Source organism: Apostichopus japonicus, chromosome 14 (assembly GCF_037975245.1).
Source record: "Apostichopus japonicus isolate 1M-3 chromosome 14, ASM3797524v1, whole genome shotgun sequence".
NCBI classification, from domain to species: domain Eukaryota; kingdom Metazoa; phylum Echinodermata; class Holothuroidea; order Aspidochirotida; family Stichopodidae; genus Apostichopus; species Apostichopus japonicus.
In genome coordinates this window covers 17,947,943-17,975,811 of record NC_092574.1, presented here as the reverse complement: position 1 = coordinate 17,975,811, position 27,869 = coordinate 17,947,943, and the positions used below count along the sequence as shown (strand labels likewise).

The following is a 27,869-nucleotide window of genomic DNA, read 5'->3' as shown; positions in this document are numbered from 1 at the left end:
CAGTCCAGAGCACTACCAACTGCGCCACTAGAACTGTTGAGAACTAGTGCTCGTGTCTAATATTTAAACTTCAAAGTCCAGAAGGAAAAGAACAGAAAATCAAAATGCTCTGTCTGGGGATCGAACCGGAGACATGGAGTTTGTCTGTGTCTCTCCAGTCCAGAGCACTACCAACTGCGCCACTAGAACTGTTGAGAATTAAAATTCGTTTCTAATATTTAATCTTCACAACATTAGGAGGCAAATAAATGGTGTTTGAACTCAAGACAAGGATTATGTCTCATTTCTTTCAGTTTATTGACAATTTCTTTGTACAAAACAATAATAAACATGCAAAATTTTACAACATAACAACTGCGCCACAGTAACTGTTAATTGAGAAATGATAGGCCTTTCTAATATTTTAACTGCAAAATGAGGAAAAGAAATACCAAATCAATACATCCTCTGGGAGTTGAATTCTAAACAGAGAGTTTGTCTTACTTTCTAAGTACATAGCACTAACCACTGCAACTGTTTAGAAATAATTATTAGTTATTTGATTTGATTTATTTTGTTGTTTTTTTCACGTGCAAATATACAATGTGAAAGGAAGTCTTCTATAAAGCATACAATAGCCTAACAATGTAAAAGACTTTGGTCAGAAAAGCATTATTTGGACAATTGCTTCCCATCTGGCAAAGACATATCCCTAACAAGCAGTAAACCAGCGTCGTAAAAGCTTTTTGTCATAAACAATGGTATTATCAATTCTAATAAAATTATTGGGGATTTGCTCACCCAAGTCTTCCGAAGGTTTCTTAAAGGTAGCTAAGCTTACTCAAAACCATACAAATTTGTCCAATGAAAGTATTTTCAAATACAGGAAATATCCTGGTCATGAAAATTACAATTAAAAGGCAACTCTTTACCGGACGGCGACAGAGAGGAATGAAAAAAAGAACTTCCAATACCCCGTGTTGGCATTATTACAATAACGCTTGACCCAAGAGGTTTTGAGAGCACCAACAAAGCTGTGAACATATATTATTTTTAAACCCCCCTTTTCAATGGGGTTAAACATAGTAAGTCTCCTTACTTTATCAGTTTTCCCGTTCGAAATAAATCAAAAATAGTACTTTGGATCTTATCAATAAAATCTTTTGGAGGGCTAGGCAGATTCCTTTGGGACCACGTATCTCCCGAACGGAAGCAGATATGGACTTGGGAGTTGCAAATTTGGGCTCCTGAGCATAGGTTACCCCCTGTTACGTCATTTGGGCGAAATCGATTTTGAATCGATTTTTGGTCAGTTTTGGCAAAAACTGCAAATCAGGTTTTTTGCCCCCCATTCCCCCACACAACACCCAATTCCAAAATAAACTTCAGATTCGTAATCAGCGTGTCGCGAACTACCAGAAAAGATACACATTTATCGCTTTTGCGACAAAAAAAAGCCTCAAAGAAAAGTAAGACCGAAAAACTTTTACGACGAAAAAAGGTTATCAAACCTTTTGTTGTCCCTAAAAGTTTTTCGGTTTTCTATTGTTCTTCTGAAGTTGCAAACTGAGCGAAATAAGTGTCGTAAGAGGGTGCTCGACGCATCTTGCCAGTGATACGTGATTTCAAAGCAGTCAAATCAAACCTTTGTTTGTCATCGTGAGTTTTATCTTGACATTTATGAATAAATGGGTCAGTTTTGGCAAAAAATGGAAGAGGTGCGTACCCCTTAGGCCTACGTGTTTTTTAGGTGAAAAAACATTTGTCGCAAAGGCGATAAATGTGTATCTTTTCTGGTAGTTCGCAATCAGCGTGTCGCGATCGCGACACGCTGATTACGAATCTGAAGTTTATTTTGGAATTGGGTGTTGTGTGGGGGCGTGCAGGGGGGCAAAAAACCTGATTTATGATTTATGAAAAAAATAGAAATCATATAAACAAAAAGCCTTTCCCGGTCAGATAATTACACGAAATTGGTGTATAACAAAGACAAGGGTGTCTTATACTCCACGTCTAATTTTAATGTCGATGGGTGTTTCAGAGAGGACATTTTTCTTTCAGTATAGGTGCCCGAAAAATTCTCATCATATTGCCCGAATTTTCAGGAAAAAAAAAATATTGGACGGGGGGGGGGGGGGGGGGTGTGTGTAGTGTTCGGTTTCGGAAATATCTGTTATTTGTTTCATTTCCTTCAACCAAGTTTTATAATAGCCGTTATAAGAGGTTTTTATATTTGTACACCAATAAATGAACTGTCTGAATTTTCGAAAATTTCCTGACCAACATTCTTCATCATATTTTCCTCTACTCGTGCAATTTTGGCCGGTCTGTTAGAAGTTCAAGGTTTTTCTATATTGGTTGTCCATAGATGATTTTTTTTGCAACATTATGGGTATGTTTTGAAGTGAGTTTATTCACGAGAAATATGAATTTTCAAATTCTGAACAAATAATGGGCTTAAAACCTTCAAAAGTGGACTGTCGGGTACTGTGGGCCGCGACGTAGAATCACCTACAAAAGCAATGATCCACAGGACATGTGATGAGGTCGAACATGATGTGTGACTGGTGACAATCTTCAAAAAGGTTATGGATGGGGAAAAAAAGCTATTGGGAAATACTTGGTGTACATCTGGTTGGTCATTTTCAAGCCCGAATAGTGCCATTTCCGGTGATCTGGGGGGGTATCAAAACCAGAAATTTTCTAGTACGCTGCGCGCCAACCGATGGTGGTGCTCCGTTAAGATAGTAATTCGCGCCCCCCGGGTTAGAAAATCCTGGATAAGCCCCTGGAAAGGCACCATGTCGAATAGAATAAGTTAAAAGCAATTTAATTTATTGATGTTGCATTTGTAAGGTATCTGTTTTAGTGTTAATTTTTTAAGGGTACTATTAATTGTTTAGTGATAAATAAATGGGAAGGAGGGAGCATAATAAAAAGAAAAGAAACAAATCACAGTAAATTTCATTGCATCTTTGTTGTTAAGTTTTTCTTTGATGAACTCAAAAACTGAAAAAAATGAAAGAATAAAAACATACATTTCTGTATTTATGAGCAGTGATAGAATGTGATATTTTGTTTTCACATCGTCAAGAATGCATTGCACAAATGAAGCCCAAGGCTTCTATCAAAGACCTCTCTCCTTCTCTGCCCCCCCTCTCCTTTTCTGCCCAGCCCACCCCCCACCACCCACCCCTCTATTTGCAGGTTAAATGTTCTGGCCTACTTAAAGCAATTTGAAATTCCTTCACTTCACAATTAAGGACAAACATAAGTAGCAGCTCCCTGATTACACAAAATTCATCAGAGGAAGTCACTTTAAATATTTGTTTAGAAAGAAAAAAATAAGTATTTACTTGTTATAATAAATATAAGCCATCTGGCAAGAAAAGAAATCTATCTCTTTTTGTTTTTTCCATTTTTTAAGGTCTTGCAAAATATATTGTTAAGATGAGAAAGAAAAAAATATATAACATTTTTACCTTTACGAGGCTAGATATATCACGGTAAATAAACTTTTAGTTCTTAGTGTGGGCGTTTCTTATTTGGTGGTGGTGGTACATACAATCGACAGTATAAACAGCTATATACATTTTATGGTCTTAATATTACAAAAAAAATGGTGCATAGTTCATTTTTCTCCTTGGAATGGTTTTGGCTTTTACTAATATTAAAGAATAAGTAAATAATAAAATAACAAGTTTGGTTTATCAATGTTTACACTCGACAATGTCAACAACGGAACAATGCAAATCAGATGAACAAACACATGTACACTGTAGCAGAATGTCCCTTTAACACTCAGATTTAGCTGCTAAAATGAAAATGTTTCAACATTTAATAAAGCAGAGGTGTAGCTAAAGGCAATTCATCGAACCAGCCCCCCCCTCAATCACCCCCCCTCAAGCAATGGGACTGAGGGTTGGTTACGACATTTGAGCCAATGGATCTCAACTGTCGGTCAACTAGGGCAGCCAAGCAGAACTTGAACCTCTACATTTTTAGGCTTTTGTGTCAAGTGCAGTTTGGATGAAGAAAGGGTGAAGGGGCCCTTAGCTTTCACCCTTGAACCGAGGTCCAGGAAACCCTACCTATGCTACAGACTTTAGTGCATAATAGTCGTATACAGTTAAGTAATACTTATTTAAGAGTTATCAAAAAGTAATCCCTTGTAACAAAGCCAAAGCAAGGTAACTCTGTATTTACATGCACGTTAAAGACCGAGGAACACGTGATCCTGAGTTGCATAAAAAAAAATGTCTCTTCTATATAAACAAACTTATTATCCCCAGAGGACCTCTGGCGACTCCTTTTGATTTGAGTTGCATAAGATATATGGAGACAATATGTAGTTGAACTTACATACATCTTCACATGAATTTTAATTTGAATACAAGTTATGACGGTTTGACTTAATACACACTGATATGAAACTCAACCACTGATATTCCTTCATATAGAGTTTAACCTAGCACCCCTCGGTACAAACACTAACCTACACTTAACCTAGATACATCTTGGTATACAGACGGGCGTTTAACTCAGTACACGTTGATATGAAGTTCAACCACTGATATTCCTTCATATAGAGTTTAACCTAGCACCCCTCGGTACAAACACTAACCTACACTTAACCTAGATACATCTTGGTATACAGACGGGCTTTTAACTCAGTACACGCTGATATGAAAGTTAAACCAAATATAGCTTGATAAGAAGTTCTTGAAATGAAGCTTAACCTAAGACACTGTGCTGCAAAAGGTTAACCCAATATGACTTAATGTGCAGTTTAGCCCAATACACCTTGATATGAAGGCTTTTCACCAAATATGACTTGATAAGAAGTTTAAACACAATCCATTTTGAAATGAACTTTAACCCAAATACAGTATGATATGATGCTTTAATCCAACACACCCTAATATTAAATGTAATGTTATACATAATTATTAATTGGAATGATGGTGACCTCTTTTATTCTTTGCAAACATAAAATGTTTATTGTCTTAAGCAAACTAATTCAAACCACCTTCCGCTCCTAAAAGGCCATTAATAGCAAAGACCAAACCACCTTCCACTCATGAAAGTCCATCCATAGCAAAGACCAAACCACCTTCCGCTCCTAAAAGGCCATTAATAGCAAAGACCAAACCACCTTCCACTCATGAAAGGCCATCCATAGCAAAGACTGAACCACTTTCCACTCATAAAAGGCCATTTGTAGCAAAGACAAAACCACCTTTCACTCATGAAAGGCCATTCAAAGCAAAGACCTATCCATCTTCACTCAAGAAAAGCCATCCATAGCAAAGTCCTAACCCCCTTCCGCGCCTAAAAGTCAATCCATACCAAAGATTGAACCACCTTCCGCTCATGGCCATCCACAGCAAAGACCAAACCGCCTTCCACTCATAAAAGTCCATCCATAACAAAGACCAAACCACCTTCCGCTCTAAAAGGCCATTAATAGCAAAGACCGAACCACCTTCCACTCATGAAAGGCCATCCATAGCAAAGACCAAACCACCTTCTGCTCAGTAAAGGCCATCTATAGCAAAGACCAACCACCATCTGCTCATAAATGTCCATCCATAGCAAAGACCAAACCGCCTTCCACTCATAAAAGTCCATCCATAGCGAAGACCAAACTGACCTCCGCTCACCATCAACTCATAAAAGGCCATTCATAGCAAAGACCAAAGCACCATACTCTATTACACATCTATTCATGGCAAAAAAGACAAAATGCCTCCACTTGCTCTACCATGCAATTCATCTCCTAAACTTCTTCCTGCCCCTGGTACACTTCTTACTTCCTTCTCCACCATCATTCCAAGATCTCTTCGTTACATTTGCTTGGCCGGTGTCTCTGTACTTCTGTTGATCATAAGTCTGGTTCATTACTCCTGGTGAATTAAAAAGAAAAATTAACATCCCTTTTAAAGAAAAAAAATCTTGTTGGAGATGAATGCTTATATAAAATGAACAGTATGGCCAAATTTATGTATCTGACAGCAGAAAATGAGTTAAATCAGACCAATGATCTTGTTTTTAGCTCACAATTTTATAGTTTCACTTCAAAGAAGAAAAGATATAAACATTCTTAGTTATGCTTTGCAAGTGGTTATGTGTGAAAATGTGTTTGGGTTAACGGTTGGGGGGAGTTGGCATAGGGGAAAAAATATTTAGAGCCCAACAGATGCATTAATATCTTCACTAGTTACATTCATGGCTAAAAAAAAATTTTTAATTATAGAAGAGGGTGTTAGTACAATAAACACTAATGATAGGCTCTCTAGCTTTGTTGGATATTGAAGACTAAACACTCTGCTGCTGTAACAGTATTACCTTGTTCCACTGCTAAAAGGAAATGATCAAACTTCCTATCTACTGGCTTTGGTTCTACGATTGACTCACTATGTGTATACTCATCATTCCATTTTGAAACATGCAGTGAAATAATTCCAAAATGCTACAAAACTATTCCTGTCAAAGTATCTCTGGGTAGCTGGAACTCTCTCCTTATTGTACCTCTTATCTTTCCTCTTTCAAATGTCTGCAAATATGTCAATTTTCTTGAGCTACGGAGCCAACTTTGTCAGGGGACGAAACGCTGTGTCGACAAGACAACACTATCTTGCATGAACACAGCTCAGTAAAAACTTAAAATATACACCTTTCCCCTCCACCTTCCCAAACCCTCACCCCCTCCCCCCCCCCACACCCCTACCACCCTAACCAAGTATGTCAGGAAGTCAATTAATGGCCAACACCAAAGACTGGCTGCAGATTATTGTTCTTAATGGAGGACAATGAGGGGAATATTTAAAGAGAAATACCTTTGCAAGTTTCCATCAAGACGTCCAAACGTCCTCTGTCTCCTTTGATGAGTTGTAGACTTGCGCCCTCCGGCAACTTTCTCAATGTTTGAGCAGCAAAGGCAGGCCAGGACTCTGATAGGGACAGTATTGCACCGGCGGCATGGCTTACTACAACAGCTGGGACTGGTGGAGATCATGAATAATCATATCACCATGAATAATCATATCAACCATGAATAACCATGGATCATCTAACTATCCACACCTACACATTTTTTTATGAAGGATATAGGTGAAGGATTTTTGTCTGTTTTGTTTCATTTTCTGTTGGGTATAACTTTAAATTTATGCCAAACTGTGATATTAAGGTAATAAATAACCATGATCAGAAGAGAAAGGAGCTCGGAAGGGTTTCTTGTTCTTAACTTTTTCCAAAGGTGGGGGTTGAATTATTAGAATATTTCTTTAAATGTGCTTATCTAACGGCATGAGCTCCTTCAACAAGTGGAAAAGCACCCAGTTGGGACCAATGTTTCTCTTCTGTACTTTCATGTCCCACTTCATAGCACTCATATTGAAAGTATGAGCAAAATGAATATCCTGTTGCTAACAGATACAGGTTAGGAACTTTTCATACTGTCACATACGAGTGCTTTGGTATGATATGGTAATGAAGGGGAAGACATTGTTTCTCCCCCATCCTGACGCACACCTCAATTCCAGCCTTTAATAATTGTTAACCCACCTCCCCCCCCCTCCAAATATGCTGGTATGGTGAGAGTGACTGAGTGAAACTATACCCATAATGTTCGACATAAAATATCTCCCTACAAACATTGGGCTCCATTTGAATTTTGCCATCAGCAGAATTGGAATATGTATCAGGTGGTTGAAAACTTAGTTTATGGTGGTGATATTATCAGAAAAATTCTCCCATGCCTTAGTTACATGACGTCAGCACTGTGACATGTGATAGAAAATACCGGGTGGGGAAAATTTAATTTTAGTTTAATGATAACACATAGTAAGAGCACACACATTGAAAAGAAAAAAAATTCATGATCTCTGAAAAGGTTTATAATAAATACCTTGAGTTGAGCTGTCTGCACCAGTATATTTAATGAAATCTGACAGTTTTTCAATCAAGTGGAAGATCTCCATGTGAAATTCCCTCTCCACTTGACCAAGAGTTCCTGAGGGATAATTAAAACATTCTTTGAACCACTTTTGTATTCGGTCGATTAATTTCACCAGATTTACCAAATGCACCCAGTATTCTTCCCCAAAATACGGTTACTTTTGATGCAACAAAGATTCCTAGCTTGAGATCCTTTCTGGGTTTGTTTTTATTCTCACAAAGGTAGCTTATAGACAGTAATTTATTAATGATGCCAGTCAATTAAGAAAAACAAAATTAGAAATCCAACAGGTCTTGGAGATTAATTGCCCCTGTCTATATGAGAACATTCAATGTAACATTGCACATGAGGTTGATTTACTTAATAAGATGGATCCATAAATTAAGTATGGTAGTGCATACAAGTTTTAATTTTTGAGTTTTTCTGAGGTTTTCAGACTTTGATCTCTATAATCTATCAAATGACCTATGACTGCAAAAACAATAAGGTTGTGGAGCTCAGTATTGAGGACCAACGCATTGAGTATGTACTACCTCATTCATGCTTTAAGGTTTGTAGTTATTGTAATTATACACACACGCATACGCACACACCTATCAACATCACATAGATTCGTTTTGACTTCGGCAAGGAATTTAAAAAAGTGTGAATATTATTCTAATTTTATTGGTTTTCATTTATAGTGAAAGAAGGTCCATTACACATATTTCAATCTTACCAAGAACCTTAAGGCAAAAACACACTCGTCCAGCTTTCCATCCACCACCCATCGATGCAGCCTTACAGAGACCTACCAGGGTAGGCCAGATATTTTCAACAATTAGGAAAGACCACGTCCACTTCCAGCCTCTGGACCATGCTAACAGCTCGAGAGCCATCACTGTCTCGAACGAACTCTGAGAGACGGGAGAGGTCTTGCTATCTGTGAAACAAAGAAAAACAAAAGGAATACAACAAACAACAATGGGAAACGAAACAGATCTTTTGGTTCTTAACAATGGGAGCTATTAGAGAACAATACCCTGAGACAAAGTGAACAACTGAAAACAAAGAGAACTAAGGATAACAATGTGAAACACGGTGAGCTATTGGATAATGGTAACTCGTAACAAGAAGCTATTGGATAACAATAACATGAAATAAAGAACTAATGGATAACAATAACCTGAAACTAAGAGAACTACTGGATGGCAATGTGAAACATAGAAAGCTATTAGATAATGGTAACTTGTAACAGAGAAGCTATTGGATAACAATAACCTGAAATAAAGAGAACTACTGGATCTCAATATGAAACACAGAGAGCTATTGGATAATGGTAACTCATGACAAAGAAGCTTTGGATACAATAACATGAAACAAAGAAGTAATGGATAACAATAACCTGAAATAAAGAGAACTACTGGACAACAACTGGATACAAATAGAGCTATTGGATAATAAATATATATATACTTTTGGGGGTGGGGGGTCAAGGGAGGGATGAGGGGAGGGGAGAAGAATGAGATGGTATTATGCCACTTTCCTTAGCTACAGGTCATGCAGACTGCATAAGTAATACCTGTTAGTTATTTGCAGATTTTCCATCCTGTCATGGAAAGTAAATCGGCAAACAAAACAAGCAAACTAACCATTCATTAACTTTACTCTTTCTTCGTCATTCAGTATCGTTAGAAAGTGTTTCGCCATCAGCTCCTCGGTGCAGACAATTGGATCATTCCAGTTACATGTAAACTTCAGACACTGCCATAGCTATAGAATGAAATAATTGTTGAAAATATAAATGAGGCTTCCAGTCACACTGTGTACAAGATCTCAGCCCACATAATGGCAAAGTTATAGATCAATTTCTCAACTCCCTTCTACACGGTTACTGGCATATTCATGAAGAAATCATTCCATAATTTCGATGCTTAAGTTATGGGAGGGTCTGATGTTTCAATCCTAGCAGGGTCTTCTCAAAGACAAATGGCTTGCCTTCGAAGAAGATCCTGCATGAATAGAAGATGTGGCACCCTCTAACTTATACATTTACCTACACAGGTATTTTGCAGAAGATAAGCAGTTGATTAATAACTGTTTTTGCCCTCTATGATTCTATTATTTACTTACTTAATAATTCAGTATTTCATTATCATTCTGCCTGTGCTATCAATCAAGTGAATATAATGAACAGAGAAAAAGTGCTATGTGATGAAAATTTCCCCCCAAAAAATTGAACTTGCTCAAGTCTCTATCTAGTTCAGTGACATATTTATATTCAATGTTTCATAGCACCATGTCCCACATTTGAGTAAACAGTTATTAATAATTATTACATCCTATATATGTTTAAACAGACGGTCATTAGTAAACAATTTGGCATATACACCAACTGTTGAATCATTTGATGTTAGTTAATTCTTTTTGAGAACTTTGAGACTTCATCAATGTATTTCTTTACAGTCGTCATTCATTCATATTAAAGCTTCTTGTGACAACCGAAACTTAGAAAATTTTACTGAATATTACTAGAGAATTCCAGACGCACATAAATCCTCAGGCTCACACACCCTACCAGATCTGGTTTCTGTCGAATTTCATTTAAACAAATCAGTAAAATACTGGTTGGGCTGTTACGGAAAAACAGACCCCAACTTTTTTCCAGTGGGCCTCCTGTGAACCACTTTGCCCCTCACGGAAACAAACAAAATGGTTTTGGCCAACCCAAAGTGTGAGAAACTTGGTTTAGATCATATTACTGTATATATATATTCATGATTGATCCCTAGGGTATGGCTAATGTATCACCACAGTGGGCTAGCATTGTTCCATACAAGTGGCAATGTCTTCAGCGGAATGACAAACTTCTGTATTAAACTGGTTTTAAACCTCTGGATATAACATGAGTGTCCATAGTCTCGTTAATTACAGCATTCCTATTTAGAGGCCGGTGGGGGTGTCGGTTGGTTGAAATTCCACATATTCTAGATTTTCCAACTCAATCCCATTTCAAGATTGTTATAAATCGGAAAACTTCATACTCACTGCATCAGAATTGCCTGCATTGGACTTCTTTGAAGTCAAACTTTTCCAGACGACCAGTTCCAGAGCATCAATAATTGGTTGAGAGATATTCCCCTGTTGGAAGAAGACATTTCTAGTGACTTACAAGATGTATGCAGCATTAATTAGTTAGTAACTGGATTTGTAAAATATATTGTCATATAACTTTAATGCACAAACAAAGCTAATCATAAAAGTAGTTCATGCTTAGCAGCCCTTTTAATCTTCTGCTGTGGCTCCATTTTGATGCGATGCCAGCCGACACCCCTTTATTTCACACCAAACATGTCACCAAGTAACTATACCCATATGGCTACAGCTAATTAACACCTTTCATTAATTAATATTTAAATACATCTACTCTACAGGGCTAAAGACATCATTTCATAAATTCTCCTCGTTTTGTATTATTCTTCCATTCTGGATATTACAGAGACGGCAGCAGCATTTACAATAAAATACAAATATGTATTATTATATATTTTTCACAACTCACCGGTTTCCTAGTTAAGACAGCGGGCCAGACAGATGCTACACACAGGAGTAGTTCTTCCCAAAATTGAATTCTTCTGAGCACCAAATCAAAGCAAAGAACTCGCAGCACCTCAGCCAGACCTACAAAACAGAATTTAATGATACACAGCAATTAATTATCTGCAAAAATTATGATAACTGATGATATGGATGGGTTCATCCACTGTCTCTTACAGACCTCATTTCTGTTACATAAACTTCAAAAATTATCTTCTGCTAGTTTCTTTCTCCACCTTTGAGAGAACATTAGATGTCCATTTAATGCACATTTTGCTCAAGTTCAATTTCAGCTAGACACAAATAAATGCAAAAAGAAATCAAATGTAATTTTTTTTAAAAAAAGTAAAATAAAAATACACAGAATATTTAAAATGGCATCTTTTAGAAATCTACATTATGTAATATTGGTCTGAAGATTTTAACAACTTTACATACGAGAAATTTAATGATTTGTTATTTGAATACCAGAGGTCTTACCTTTAAGCCGACAGACAGCCGCATACATCCGAATGTACGTTAACCGCTTTGTGTGTCCTGTCTTCTCATCCACTTTCTGTAATTTGGGAACGAGTACAAACGTGACCAGAGTCTCTAGCAATCCATTAGTCAGACCATTACCCTGAAGAGAAAACAAATATTACGATGAAATTCAAATTGTATACATTCACTGTCAAATTAGTGTAGTCGAGGGACCGGTTACTATGCAGGACCTATTATCAGGCAGATTCGGAAATTTCATGATTTTACCATAGCAACGGAAGGTAAGCCAAACTTGAAGATGTGCTAGCAAGTCTCCTGTTTCAGGTTTGCACAAAAGTGAAGCCAAACGATGATGTATATTTGCAAAGCTATGTCCACTTCAAGATTATCAAAGTAACTTCTTTTATTTTAGCTGAGTTAAACTAAAATAGAATATTTTATCTGTTTGTGCCCAATGTAAAGAATGAAAGAAAGAAATATCCCTGAATTATTCTTGTAAGAAAACTTTCTACTTAAGTTGTATTTGTTCTATTTGCATACAAACAAGTATTTTAACTCATTTAAGACCATCCAAGTCAGTTCCAGATGCATTCTTCTATATTTCAGTGGACTGTGTCATAACATGACCCGTTATGGCACCCTTTTTTCATGCTGAAATTGCCCTTTTTTGTCGAGAAATGGACCAGAATTTTGTTAAACGTTTGTCAAAATTCAAACTATGAAGATGTGCATGTTGGTAACATATTACAGCAAAGGCTAGATATTTGTAAAAATTTGAGAACTGTATTTCAAGAATGAGCACACTTTGCCAGTTCACAGTTTTAATTGCATCATAATTAAACCCACCATGCTACCTTAGTATAATATTGAATGAATATAGCATACATCACACAGTATAATTAGACACTGTATAAAACAAACACATACTATAAGTGCAATGTAATAGTGTGCACTTTAGCATAACAGCAACAATAGACTATTTACTTAACACAGATCCCAATGATTTCATTCTAAATACATTACATCACTGTCATTACCTTGCGCTTTTTCACCTCGGCCAAAATCTCTTCTTCTTGAGAGGTCAATACCGGTCGAGAAGATCTATTCTGGACAAACGACTTGGACAGTTGCACTAACAGCAGATCGATAGGATTCTGGTCTAAGAACTGCAAGAACACGAAAAAAAATGTGGGATATATTTTTGGAAAATTTCAAGAATTTTTTCCATGACTGGAAAACACATTCATTCATTTTTCAGATAAAGAAACACAAGCCATTTTTAATGAAGAATTTATAGCAGAAAAAATTATTACAGGACCAGACGTTTATAAACTGAGATTTCCCAGAAGAATGGGCTGTAGAGGGAATGCTATAGAAGTGGTGGAAAAGCAGGGGTGCAAGAGAAGCAGGGGTGGGTGGGTACGTTTGCTTTAGTACTCACAAGATCGGTGACACACAAAGTACACCATGATATTCGAGGGAACATTGCTATCTCTATAAGAGCCAAGCTAGGTCACCCAAGGTACAACATCCCATTGCACTCCACCTGCCAGATAGAGCTCTGACCCTTCTCTTTTGGTCAAAAGCTAGGAAAATATTGTTAATGAAACAAAAACTCACCAACACAATCATCTTGACCACTTCAAATAAAATTTTGCTGTTCGGATTTCTGATGCACTTCAGAACTTCACTGAGAACAATTTTCTGATCGTTTTGGTGAAGTTCATCCTGAAAGATATTTTAGTTATGAGAATTTTCCAAGAGAAAAAGAAATTACTTTTTACCCTATCATTAATAATCTGGAAAGTTTCAGTCAGAATATCAAAAAAGATTTAAAATTTGGTTTCATCTTGCTCCGTGAAAGGTAAAATATGCATTGTTAGTCATATCATATGATGCAGAGGCAACTAAGAAAACTTGTGCAAACTACTTCCACATGGCTTTATAGGCAGACTATAGACTAGGGCTTGTAGCCTAACATGTAGAAAGCATTGTTACAACACGCATTTGACAAGTATCAAATTATCATATTTTCCATCAACTGTCTACCACCCTCCCACCCCTAATTTGGAATTTCTGGTGCGCCGCTGCGCGTCCCCTAATTGACTCTTTGATCCCCTTTTCACCTTGCCTGAAGACAGCCATTACCCTTTAACATGTCAGTACAGACTACACATGTACTGAAGGATTGTGATAAGTCATACTTACACCTTACATCTAACAAACCTTGATCTTAAAGGGACGGTGAAAGGCTGGCTTCTACAGGCATTTCATTATCTTTAAAGTCCTGTTGCTCCCTGTTTATTTAATATGGTTCTATCGACATATTTATACAACAAATACCACTTACAGTCTAATCCACTTCCTGTTCCATATATCTTTCCTCCTTTACATCACTTTTTTGTTTCCTAGCCATCTTATTAAGTATAAACATAATTGTGACTTCCATCAACTCACTAGAATAGTCTATGTATAAAAACAATGTAACAGTCTGCAACACAAAATGAAAACTAGCATGAAGCATAAGTTATGAAACTGGTAACATCACCACTGTGATGACGAGGACTTCGTTAAATTATCAATCTGTAATACGATGAGTATATGATGAGCAAACATATAACAAGAAATGACAGAATCTCTACTCACATTTGTGGTGTATGTTTCCTTAATATCTCTTGCTCCTTTACTGTCGGGCTTCCCAGGAGACATTGCATCTTTCCGAGTATCTTGTTCAACTTCCTTTGGTTTTTCACAGAGTGATTTAAGATCATCAGGAAGATCTTTCTCTGTCTCGTGATCATTGCCAGCAACTTGATTCATCTCTTTTCCTGATTCCACACCGTCCATGTTTACTCGCTCACCTTTCTCCCCATTATTCTGAGAAGGTTCTTCCACCTCCACAGATATGTCCTGTGGCGGTGTGACATCATCGGAGAACTGTTCTGCTATCTTCCTACTGTTCTGATCAGCTTGTTTCGTCTCCTTCGATGTCTTCTTCAACGGTGTAACATCATCAAACAAGTCCTCTCTCAACTTCATATCGTTCAGATCAGTGTTAACCTCTGATGTTGACGGTGATTGCAAACCGTCATCTAGCGACGGCTCTCCCATCGTCTTGTTACATCTAGAATCATCGAGTCCATCTATCGACTGAATCCGACGATCTGCTTTATTGCCAGGTCCTTCACTTGAATGACTTGCTCTGCTTAAACTTGAAAGACTGTCTACTGTTTGTTCTTTGTTTGCTACAATATCTCCTCTACCCGTTTGTTCATATGAAGTGGACGTTTTCTTGAGGTATTCTCCAACACTGAGGCTGCCTACATTCTTAGAAGTATCTCTATCACAAAAAAAACCTCCAGACTCATTCAAGCTACTGTCACTATCGCCAGAATCAGAAAACCCTCTTTTCTTCTTCTTTCTGCTTTTCTTGCCACATCTGATGTCTATAACTTCTCTCGAGTCATCCCTGGCCATCTCGTCGAGGCGGCCTTGGTGCTTCCTCTTTCCTCCAGTGTCTCGGACAGTTTCTACCCCACCACGGAAGGATGGTACGGCTTGAGGTCTGACATTAATTACTCCTTCTGGAACGACGGCATGGAAATTGGTCATGATCACTTCGCTTGGCTCCGTATCTCCTCCGTGCTCGGGGTAATCCTCTGGAGGAACAGGAGTCCTGGGTAGAGGAGAGAGCGCCCTCTCTGAAGCAGAGAAAGGTGGCAAGAAACAAGAGGCATCAGGAGGTGACAGAGGAGAGAGTCTTCGCTGATGCAGATTCAGCTCATTGTCATCCTCCTCCTCCTCCTCCTCTTCTTCCCCCTCATCCATTCCTCCTCTTGCAGGACTCAGTGGTATCGGAGATAAGACTCTCAAAATAACCGGCAGAGAATCCAAGATGGATGCTATCATCGGCTCCAATGATGCCCCTGACATCCTCCTCTGTGCGACCTCAGCAGGGTTCTCTGGCATATTAAACGATGCCCTCTCTCTACTGGGGACTACATTTACATTCTTAACTACTATTTTTTGCTTAGTAGGTGTCGTCAACTTCCCCATTCTCTCTGTTATCATTATGTGGTCTAATTCCAAGCTTTCAAAACCGGCACTCTCCACCTCCACCTTTTCGGAAGTCTCTTCGCTCTCTTTGGGACATACAATCTTTAATTTCTCTAAGGTTACGGTTTGGCAGCTCCTGCCAGCATTGGGTGGGTTAGATTTCTTGACCGTACTCTGCTCACAAAACTCTGACCTTTCTGTCCATTCTGACGATGATGCACTCGCGTCGTTACTCATGCCATCTGCGGATTCCCTGAATTTTTCACCCTCCGCACACTGCAACCCACTCTCCTTAGAACTACTACTTCTAGCCGTCCTGCTCTTCCCTGCTACGCTATTGCCGATCTCGATATGGATTCCAGCTTCTTCCTCTGAAGAGTCACTACTCTGTCTCTCTTCCTGCTTCTTGCTATCTTCTTTGACCAACCTCTGCTCTTGCAGAGGTTCTTTTTTACCATTGTTGCTGCATCTCATTTCATCATCGCTATCTACTATTTCTTTGTCTTTATTCAATCTTTGCCTTTCATCATTCTCATTAGTGTGCGGAGATTGTTCACTCCCAGTATAAGAATTCTTTATAGCTTTCTCTGGTACTATCGACTCTCTTTGTTTCTCGACTTTGTTTGCTAACGCTAAAACCTTCATGTTACCCTTCCTCTGAAGTTGATCAGTGCTACCCTCCATTTCATTTTCACCATCGTATCTCTGATGAGAATATTTCCTATCATCTTCCTCCTCACATACCTCATCCTCACTAATTTCTCTACTCGTTCCATCCGATCGCTCTCTCTGCTTAATGTTATCAGTCATGTGACTGTCCATTGTTGTACACTGTTCTCCTGAATCCCTTTGTATTTTCTCCTCCCGTGTAGTACTAGAATCGTGATGTCTCTCATATTGTTTATTGCCTTTGGACGGCATCTTTTCCTCATTCTTACCCTCTGATATACCGCAGTCACCACTCGAGTCACTCATCTCATTGTCTTCTTCCACTGGTGCTACCCTACTGATCCTCGTCCTGCCCCCTTTGTACGACTCTCCTAGCTCATACCCATCACCAATCTTCTGCTTATGCTTTCCAACCTCCTTCTCTGGGACTTTCTCTCCCAAAGCATCTTCAGATTCAATCTCATTGCCCTTTCTACTGTCGATCTTATCTCTTTCATTCGTCACAACATTTCTTTGACTACAGTTCTTACTTCTTTCCACAGTATATCTGTTACTACTATGGTCTCCTCCTTTGTTCAAATTGTTATTCTGCTTATCCTTGTCCTTAACACTTTTTATGTCTTCCTTAATTGATTTAATATCACTGTCCAGTTCCCTCTGATCTCTCCTTCTGACTGAGTCGGCCTCCAAACTCTCCTCCGAATCAGAGCTGGTTTGTATACCATCCTTGCATTCATTGTTGATTAATTCCCCAAACAGATCACTGCTAGCATTAGCTGAAATAATCTCTCTAGTTTCCTGAGTTTTCTCCAATCCTGCCCGTTCGACCGCTTCGATGTCGTACTCGTCAAACAGACTCGGTCGCATCTCATCAAAGTCTCCTAAATCGCTGTCAGAACTATCACCTTCACTATTCTTATCATCCTCTTTTCCTATACTTTGCATTCCATCGAGAGTTTGACTCTGACTTATATTCTGTTCATCCTCTAGTTTTGAAGAAGCCAATTTGTTTTTGGCATCCTTTGGATAACTTTGGCTGTCTCTATTTCCAGAGGGAGATGTTGTTTCTTCTTTTGCATCCTCTTCTATATTCTCTTCTAAGGTTTTATCTATGCTTTTATCGGTTTCCCATTCCACTGCTTGTGCCACGCCGAGTCTTGTAGAAACACATCCCTGATGTCGTTGAGAAGTTCCCTTTTCTTCTTTGGAGTGATTGACTACCTCTTCCTCTTCCTCGTCATCTGAATCATCCATCTCACCATCAGAGTCACCTGAAATGTTTCCAATCATGTCTGGGTTGTCATCACTCCTCTCCTGCAAGATAACACAAAGATGTGACCTTCAGCAATATTATCAAATAAAAAGATAAACATAATTCATCTGTGTAACGGACGGTGTCAACGATTAAAGGAATTGTCTCGTGGAATATTTTTATACATTTTCCTTGTAGCTGGTTGGTACATGTATACAAAACATTAGTTAATTATTCTTCTGGAGTGTTTGCTCTGTTTGTGTTTAATGTGTATGTGTGTGTGTGGGGGGGGGGGAGGGTGTAAGTATGTGTACGTGCTTGTGGGTGTACTTACACTTGTGGACTGGCCCTTTCTTCTCCTACTTGAGTTTCTTTCAGAAAGTTTCTGTCTCAGTACCCCTGCTTGCTCTAGACAGTACAAAAATGAAGATATTTGTATCACTAAGAATGCCATTAAACTAACAATACAAAGAGTTGAGAAAACTCAGCAGAAATTCACAACTTTTCTAAGATAAAAAAAACAAAAAGAAGAGGAGACATTGCTATTAAATACATCAGTTCATGTGTTGGTTTCTTCTTCCATTGAAAATAATATGCCTGAACTATTTTGTTGACAATAAACTCTGGAACTCTCCACTGGCATATTTTTTTTCTTCATAAAATTTCTGTCTAGAATATCAAAAGTCATTTAACTGCTGCAAGCAATCACGACCTTGCCCTGAACTTTCTTCAAGCAAAATTTAATTATGTTATATTTAATAACATGTGACTTTACATGAGACTTTACATGAGCCTTGAAAGACTTACGTTTAGCTTTCATCAACTTCTGTGTTTCTGCCTTGCATCTGGAAGGATAAAAAAAAAACACTGCTATTACCAAACAAAATCATGAAAGGAAAACATTACACATTGACTTGACTTAAAGGCATTGAAGACTCGCCCCAAACCGCGTGCTGTGCTCTGAAAAAGTTAACTTTCTGTTGCTTGCAAATGACGTTTTTTTCTTGTCGCTACAAAATGCAGAAAATAATGAAATGTGCTACCTTGTTACCGTATCTTTTATCTAGACCTGAGATGTCCATCGCTGCTATGTACACTGTATTGTGGGTATTGACCGTAGCTGTATGTATTGACTGTACACTAGTGTCTAATTACCGACAGTAGCAAGCTGTGTGTATTTTGTGGGATTGATGGTGGTGTCTAATACTTCTGTTACACCTCATTCCAAACTAGGTCAGATTACCGGCATGAGACGTTCCTTTGAGAATTATCATGGCATGCCAAACAGGTCATAAATATTTCATGTGCTTTATACTGTAGCTTACCTTGCAAGGAAATTAATCAAACTCAGGACTGAGATTTGGCAGTCTTTCAATTTACTATTGACTTTACATCTATGATGAATGTGAATGAGCTATTTCTTTCGTTGAATGTCAAACTTATCAAAATGTTAAAATGATGACCCTCTGATGCGAGTGTAATTAATCGTTTCGTTGCAAAATGTTGACCTGGTAAACTATATTTATAAGTGATCAATTTATCATATTGGCTGCAAATTGCTAAATAATGACAAATAATCATTTTGTAGCAAACTATTGAATTCCTCACTTGTAACATTTCAGCAATTGTCATTTCGTGGCAAATTTTGAACAACTTAACAAAAACTGAACAACTTATCAGTTTGTTAAAAATTGTAATAATTTACAAAAAGATCTTAACATTTTGGTGGCACCTTAACGTTGACATAGACATTTGAAATTGAGAGCTATCAATCTAGGTATCTTCGTCAAGGTGGGATGAGGTAGGGAGGGGTTCGTTTCCCACGAAAATACACAGAAAAGTCACAAGAAAATACAAAAGCCATATACCTCAGTTCTGCATGTCGTAGCTCCTCCCTGAGACTTCTGATGGTTAAGATATGTTCCGCTTCCTGAGAGTCAGTGCTTTCAATCTTCTGTTCATATTGCAAGCAGAGGGACTACAAACGACACAAGAGTACAAAAGTCAAGAAAACCTTGTAGCGAGTCTAATACTTCTGATATTTGATGCAATCATACCCACAGCTTTCAATCCTGGATATACAAATTTATTCCAGAATTCTGGCAAAACAGCATCACTGGAAACAGAGGTGGGCTTCTCTTAATCATGGTGTGGGGCTTCTCATTAGCTTGATAAGGTACCAGCCTACCAGGTCACAGTTTCCACTCGACCATTTTAGCTATACATGTATTTGTAAACATAATCATTGCAGTGACTTTAAATTCTTGGATTTCACACGACCTGCTGAATACATCTCAAAAATTAGTTGTAACAATTTGCTTGGAGGACCTACATTCTACAATGACCGTAACAGACTGGACTCACCTCGCTGGCAGATAACTTGATCTGAGTATTTTCAAGTTGTTTCCTTATTTCCTCCATTTCTGCTGCAAACTTGTCTTTACTCTGCAAAAATGAAATATTTACTATTTATTGGGGGTTTCACTTTTGACCGACTGTGTGAAACATGCGTAAGTATCTAATTGTTGTTGTTCAACGTAGGGGCTTTGTAAAATCTCGCTGAATGTTTGTAGTACAGCATCACATGTACGAAGTGCACCACTTCTACTAACATACCTGATTATCGACAAGCATTAAAAAATACAAAACAAAATTACATGACATCCTCATAAATGAAAGAGTGACTATATAGAGGGACTCACTAGTTTCCATGGTAACGTTTCTTTGATAGTCTTCTTCAACTCTTCTTCTAACACTTTGTTATTTCTGAAAGAGAACAATGAAAAGAGGACAAATTGATGGGTTTCAAGTTCTCCTTTCCCTATATGTCCTATTGAACACAGTCTCAAGTAGGACGCCTGTGTGAAGACTCGATTTGTCTTTGGTTTAGAGGACTCTGTCCCTCGTAAGTAGCATACCAATTGATTCACTTAAATTATGAAATATTTTAACTAGAGGTTCTTCCGTTCAGCCAAATTATGTAAAATTAAAAACAACCAGCTACAGAATATCTAAGATGGCATCCGACATTCCTTCGCAGATCATAAATTGGCTCTCTCATCCTCAAACGCCCTTTTAATTGATGTAAAGTCTGTAATAAACTACTTTCTGCATTATCCACTGTTCCGCCCAATTTTAGTATCCATCTCAAAGGTTTACGGCTTATTTATATTTAAACCGATCTGCTATTTTGAAAATTACATAAGAATATGCAAAAGCACCATTTGCAACCCAAATTTTGTAAGAATAAAGTCCTAAAAGCCGGATTTATATAGATATTTAACTAACTTGTGTGGTACAGTGCAACTACAAATAATAAATAGCTGAAAGCGACTGAGTAACAGATACAACTATAAAGCAAAGATAACTCACTGAGTTAAGACAGCATTCTCACAAGCAAGAAGTTCAAGCTTTTTCTCCTGTTCTTCGGCCTGTATTGTACAAATTAAGGAAGTTTTTATTGTTTAATCACAGAAACACTAACATGTTATAACCTCAAATGGGTAAGTTGATTTCAACAAGCAAAATATAACAGTTCTTGGGTACTTCCTTGGTATAAATCAAGGAAAGCTATTACTAAATTTCCAGAGGGACCATCCCTTCCAACTCCCACACCCCTCCTCCCCCCCCCCACCCACCCGCTAACTCATAAGATTTTTTTGGCATTTCATTAGATCTCAAAAGAACAAGTCGTACATTTGTAGAACTAACTTTTTATAAGTGAAGGTAGTCAATGAAAACTTTGGGACAGCCCATTTCTTCCGACTGATCCCTCCCCACACACATCCCCCCTCACCCTTCACAGTCATTAAGTCTCAAATGTGATGTCTGAAATAGATTCTTTTACACAAGAATAGTTCCACATAACTACTGTACAGTATGTGTTTCCTGCAGTCAGATCTGAAACAAACCATGTTTCATCTATGTACATTCTGTGCATGCATTTTAAAATGCTACGAGGTATTGACAGGACTCCTATTCATGTTTAATATCACCACATAAAATTATTAAATAATTTAAGATAGACTGTTGCTTGTAAAACTTCAACATAGTACATGGAAAGTAATTAGTCAGCATTTTAATTGTCAACGACGGAAGATCATGAATGGTTGCCATGGTGATGTCACGGATAATTCAGAACTTAGCTATTTTTAGTTTCTATTGATAGCATAGCAAAACAATATATACAAGATGACTAGTTGCTACACAAACAGGCAGATGCATTTCTGTACAAAGTATTGTTTCAAGGAACATTACGAATTCTCACTACTTATAGATCAACATTTATATTAAGTCGTGTAATTGCAATGCAAAACTCAAATGATAAATTCTTCCTCAAAACTCAGGCTAATTACTTGGCTAAGTGCCAGTCGATTTTGGACTTGCCAGTAGAAATAAAGGGTACTAGCACTTTTCTGCCATTGCAAAAATTTGATGTTGCTTTTGTCTTAATTAAAGGTACCTGCAAGTGGGAATTTGATATCAGCCTGTAGATTTTCTTAAATACTGGCAATTTTGTAGCAAGTAGATAAAATTTTATAATTCTTGGCCAGTATATATATATATAGAAGTAGGTCACTATGCAAATGCAAAGATATGTAGAAGTTCTGTAGTAAACCACTCAACCAAAGTATTTTCATTTTCTTGAGAAAAAATAAAATATATTGCTGTACTAAACATTAATATTATACTATACTATGGTAATAGGGTGGCCCCTGACATGACATCAAAATGGAGGACATGTATCATAGGAATCTAGGAGATGACATGTGCTGCTAGTCAGGAATCATATTGCAAAGATTCTGGAAACCCTGCATCTTACATACTACACGATGAAAATATGACTAAATGTACACGAAAACTATTTAACAAATTCAATACAGTTAAATCAGATCATAGTAAAATTGTAAATGAAATTGTACTTATTTTTCAACACTAGGAAATGCAATATGATGCCAATACAGTACAGGTACAATTGGAGCTTTAAGAATACAAAGCGGTACGGGTTCTGTAACTAATGAACATTGATTCTTTATGTTTTGCTTCAAATCTTTTCATTAAAAATGCCAGACATTCATGCATCAGACAAGAGGTAATGCGGGATGGAGGACAGTGCACGGAATTGCCGAACTATCCGACCTAATCCTGGGGGTCTGGCCGACTTAAAATGGTAACCATGACATTATTCGTATACATTAAGAACTGTAAAGGATATCTTGACATTTGGACATGTACTTCTTGATAAGAGCACTGCGAGGGAAAAAGAAGAAAAGAAAGGAGAAAGAAAACAAATTAAAGGTATGTTAGAAGATGACAAAGCAAGTTACAATTCACAAATACAATCATTATATTTACTGAGAATGTAAGTGAAAACTTATCAGTTCATCTTCAAAACTTTCTACTGAAAATTGTAACAAGAACTCAGCAGAAAAAGTGTTCGCCAGTTTCGAAATGGTAGACTCTGAATGAGGCAATGTCTCAGATATGGGATTGGGAGGAAGGGGTAGGGGTGGGGTGGGAGTGGGGTCGCAGTGCTAAAGTGTTATCAGTTAGTAGGTTAGGGAGATCAGGAAAATGTGTCATAAGTAGGCTAGACACAAGTATTAGAGGAGGCAAGAAAATTCATCAGTTCATCTTGCCGCTTTTACCAAGGTGTGTGTGTACTATATAGTCAATAATCTAGAAATCATAACAAAACCACCAAGAAATGACTACTCCAAATGGGCAATCTTTGATATATCTTATAACCATATTGTATACACACAGAAGAGAAGCTGTTCAACAAATGAACACATGCACTCTACTTTGCAAACAAGCTTTGTTTCTTCGACCTGTTCTTTCTTATGCAGGCAACCAGGGATAAAGAAGGAATTTACCTTCCTGTGCCACCATCCCATGCCACTGTCCCCAGCCTCCAAAAGCAAGATTTGTTTCGTTTGACTTACTCAGTTTTGATGATTTTGGTTTTCAGGGCAAGAAAAAATGTCTCCTGTTTCTTCAGAGTATCCACCTCCTGCAAATAATGAATATATTTAACCAATAAACTTGAAAACATTGCATCAAACAATGGAAGTTATTGTACTTCAGTGGCTTGTTGTCTTTCATTATATCTAAATGCCTCTTACGTAGGGTTGACAATATATATTTCTTTGGTTGAGGAGTGGAACGCTCGGTGGTAACTGCAGATAGCATATGACTAACAAGTAATTTAGTGTAGCCATTTAAACAACATTAAACCTAGAACATTACTCAAGTACTGATATTGCAAAATAACTACATTAAGTGTTAGCACTGTACTTGTTGCAACTAGGCAGCCCATGTTACACAGCCATTCCTGCCAAGCTTAAGGAGGTAATATGCCGCCATCAATAATGCTTAAATGTGTCAGAATTGATTATCATCATGCTTCTCAAACAATCATGTATAGTGATGCAAACTCCACTTGTACTGTTTTAGTTTGTGTATACATATATATCTAAAAACAGTGATATTTTTTAACGCCACAAAGACCTGAACAGAAAATTTAGACAATTCCATTTGTCAGTGGGGAATATATTTTTGATGCCAAAAAAAATGGACGAATTGATCCCCGATTAAATGGGAGGTACAGTTATAATGAACGAGTTTTCTTTTGAAAAGCAACTGTCTTCTTAAACATTGTTGTGACCTTAATACAAGACACTTATATCAAAAACCACTTTCTGTTCAAGCAACTCTCGATGTTGAGGAATTTTTTTTTCTGCTAATGTAATAAGTCAATTTCTGTTACCGTCCTCTGTTTGACCTGTACAGGGTTCCGAGTGGTACAATAACTAATGACAGCACAAGAGGTTTTTGGCCTTTTCTGCAGCTGGGTCAGTAACTAATAATGTTCTTGTATTCCTAAGAGTACAACCAGTGATATGGTCCATTGGATAAAAGCAGTGACATGGATCAGTAGTATTAATCATGAGAATATATTGAAACTTGTATCCCAAGGACACAAAATCCCAAAAATATTTGTGTCGGGCATTGTCCCTTCAGCAAAAACATGTCTCCCTGTAGTCGATGTTAAGAACATATTTTTAAGTCCTCTACTCTCCCCTCCACTCCCTTGGACAAGAATGTGCTAATAATAACCCCTGCTGACACACTTGCTTGTGTTAAAAGAGAGCTGACGCATAACTGGTATAGTGGTATCAAGGGAAATATCATGTAGGCATTGTTCAATGTACACATATACTGAACAAAAGAACTCCCATACTGTAAACAGCTCCTATGCAAATAATAGGCATACACACTGTGTTAGTCATGAGGGTGGGAATTCCATGGTAGAACTAAACAGTGAAGTGTATGGAAAAACTGCAATCGTGAAACTACTGTACTTTTAGACTGTTTTGTTTTTTGCTTGTAGCTTTATTTTACCTAGATCTGTTTTACATAATTTAGAAAATTTTTATAATTAGGGAAAAAACTGTTAAACAACTATGCTGCATTTAGAGAAAGGCTGGATCTCAAGTGAGATAAAAAATTAATTCAGTAAATGATTGGAGGTGAATCAGCCAATGTTTGTTTTTCGCAGAGATTTAGAGTTAAACTAGCTCTTCTTCAGTGCATAGCAGGAATTGAAACATTTGAATGTCGGCATGGCAGTGAAGTCAATGCGACTGCTGGATTAGCAGAAGTTTTGGAGAATTGGATTATTTTTAATCCGTGTCAGCTTATTTTAATCCGATTCCGTCGTAATTTCAAAGGCATTGTTTTGGTTTATCTTGGACGTCAGGTCATTTCTGATGTTTAAGCCGAATGGTGCCATGGTCTTTAGGTTAAGTTCCCAGAAATTTTCTTTTCCTTATCTAGATTTATCTGCCCAAGAATCATTTTGGTCACTGGCAAGCAAGTGATTTGCAACAGGTTGGTTGATCTTTTTTTGTTTTGATCGCTGATCTATGTTTAGTCATTTTCATTCTAATCTTCAGTTTTATAACTAGGGTCTAACAGGACTACTTCCTAAGACCTACCTTTTGTAATTCACAACACTTTGGGCATAGTTCTCCTTCTAGAACTGAAGTACTGCAGGTTGGTGATTCTTCCATCTAAAAAGAAAAGAAGAAAGAAAACTTGAAGGGGAAGGGAGGAGGGGAAATACAAGTGCTAAAAATGAAAGATGATTTTGTATATTTTGCTTAAATAACAGTTAGCCTGCTACTATTATCTAGGGTTTCTTATCTCACAGCAAACAGGCCTTTCCTGATATGCCACAGCTACTCATGCTAGTAACTACAGCACTGTACCTTCATGAAGATTTAGAATGTTGTGAGTGCCACAAGGTATGGTTAATAGGCACATGTAGAATGGAAGAGATCCAAATGCACATTAATGATGATTTATCTGTTTACAATTACAGTCTAGGCCAACGGCGTGCACAGGATTTCAAATGTGGGGAGGGGCTTTTAGAAAGGAGCAAGCCTGCACTGGAGTCACTGAAGCAATCTCCTCTTTAGGGGTGTATGGGTCCTCCCCTAGCAAAATCAAATTAAAACTTTAGAAGTCATATAGTGCCCTCTGAAGCATATTTGGACTATGATTTAGTTATACATAAGTAGTCTTAAATGCAAGGTTTTGCTAATAAATACTTTGTGGGAGGCTGTAAATAGGAGGGAGGGGGCACCCATCATACTAGTGACAGTGTAAAACCCCTGACTGAACTATAGTCCCCCGATTGAACTATTTTCCCCAACTAAACCATGCCCCACGAGTGACCATCTGATTCAGGGGTGGGGACATGGTCCCTTCCCTCCCCCTCTTCCATAGGCCACTGGTAATATAAATATCAACTTTGTCAGTAGCAAAAACTTGCAATGTATAACATAAGAAACTCACAGTCATGCTATCACCTAACCATAGTATGAGTATGAAAGGGCTTCCAGTGAAATGTATACCCAAATTGAACCCTCACGCACCGATAATATCCTGGAGTCTGGGTCTATACGTGACTGTGCCTACACTATACACGGGATGTATGACATGTGCGCAAACGTACGCCTGTCTTGTGTATTTGATACATGAGGGAGATAGGCTAGGCCTGTTTTCACTGAATCCAGGAAGTTCGCGTATTAGGTACCAACATAACAGTATAATAACATATAAGAAAAACATTAGCCTACGTTAAAAAACAGGAAGGTGGTACAAAAATACTATGCAACTTTTATGAAGTGCGGAAAACGGTTCGCTATCTTTGATTATTAGTAGTGATCAGCATCAACCTCAAATTAAATGTCAGTTACCGTGCTCAATCGTTTCCAAAATTTTAACCTTACTTATTAATGTTAGCGAGGTCACGTCCGTCTCAGGTGCTCCCGATTACTGAAATCGTATTGATGAGATAGACCAAAGACAGAAGTATGGAACGCCGAAAGGGCAATGTATTATGTTGTTAACTTCTATGCTGTCTGTAATTATGTTGTTGTCAACTTGTTGTCTCATTTTATGTTGTTGTCTCCTTCAATGTTGTTGTCTCCTTGAATATTGTTGTCTCCTTTGATGCTGTTGTCTCCTTTTGGTGATTATCGAAGTGGTTCTACAAAGCAGCAGGAAGGCGTATTCCGGCAGCGGCAAAATCGAATCAATGACAAAGTGCAATACTAGGCGTGAAAATCCAAGTGCTGAAAATCATGAAATACGAGTCTTGAAAAAAACTACGCGGGGTAGCAATTGTCGCACTCTCGTCACCCCGCACTCTCGTTAACTCGCAAGTGACCGCATTATACCTACTTTTGAGTATAATTTGCTGTTTGCTAGCTCTGCCTGCCAGGTTCAGTCCAGTGAAGATAACATACTTGCGCTGTATTTGTACAGGAACACGTGAGATCACGTTTCGGTCCAATTGGAAGTGAGCCCTCACTTATTATATGA

The 27,869-nt window shown here is 37.9% G+C and overlaps 1 protein-coding gene across 2 annotated transcripts; it reads right to left on the bottom strand.

The window, feature by feature from the left end:
• Positions 1 to 5,355: 5,355 nt before the first annotated feature.
• LOC139980214 (uncharacterized) lies at positions 5,356 to 27,786 on the bottom strand. 2 transcript variants are annotated; one of them, XM_071991714.1, is made up of 21 exons: positions 27,275 to 27,786; positions 25,976 to 26,050; positions 23,921 to 23,988; positions 23,191 to 23,225; positions 21,348 to 21,408; positions 20,678 to 20,741; positions 20,340 to 20,420; positions 19,844 to 19,953; positions 18,783 to 18,820; positions 18,310 to 18,383; positions 14,645 to 18,037; positions 13,619 to 13,726; positions 13,036 to 13,164; positions 11,996 to 12,137; positions 11,481 to 11,599; positions 10,967 to 11,059; positions 9,571 to 9,691; positions 8,658 to 8,861; positions 7,889 to 7,993; positions 6,819 to 6,983; positions 5,356 to 5,885 (listed from the first exon to the last, which is right to left on the bottom strand). In XM_071991714.1, the coding sequence occupies exons 2-21, from the start codon at positions 26,048 to 26,050 to the stop codon at positions 5,752 to 5,754; spliced, it is 5,319 nt and encodes a 1,772-aa protein (XP_071847815.1). In that variant the 5' UTR covers positions 27,275 to 27,786; the 3' UTR covers positions 5,356 to 5,751. The 2 variants fall into 2 exon arrangements, with proteins under 2 accessions (XP_071847815.1, XP_071847816.1); XM_071991715.1 differs by having other exon boundaries at positions 27,242 to 27,326.
• Between the last annotated feature and the right edge of the window lie 83 nt (positions 27,787 to 27,869).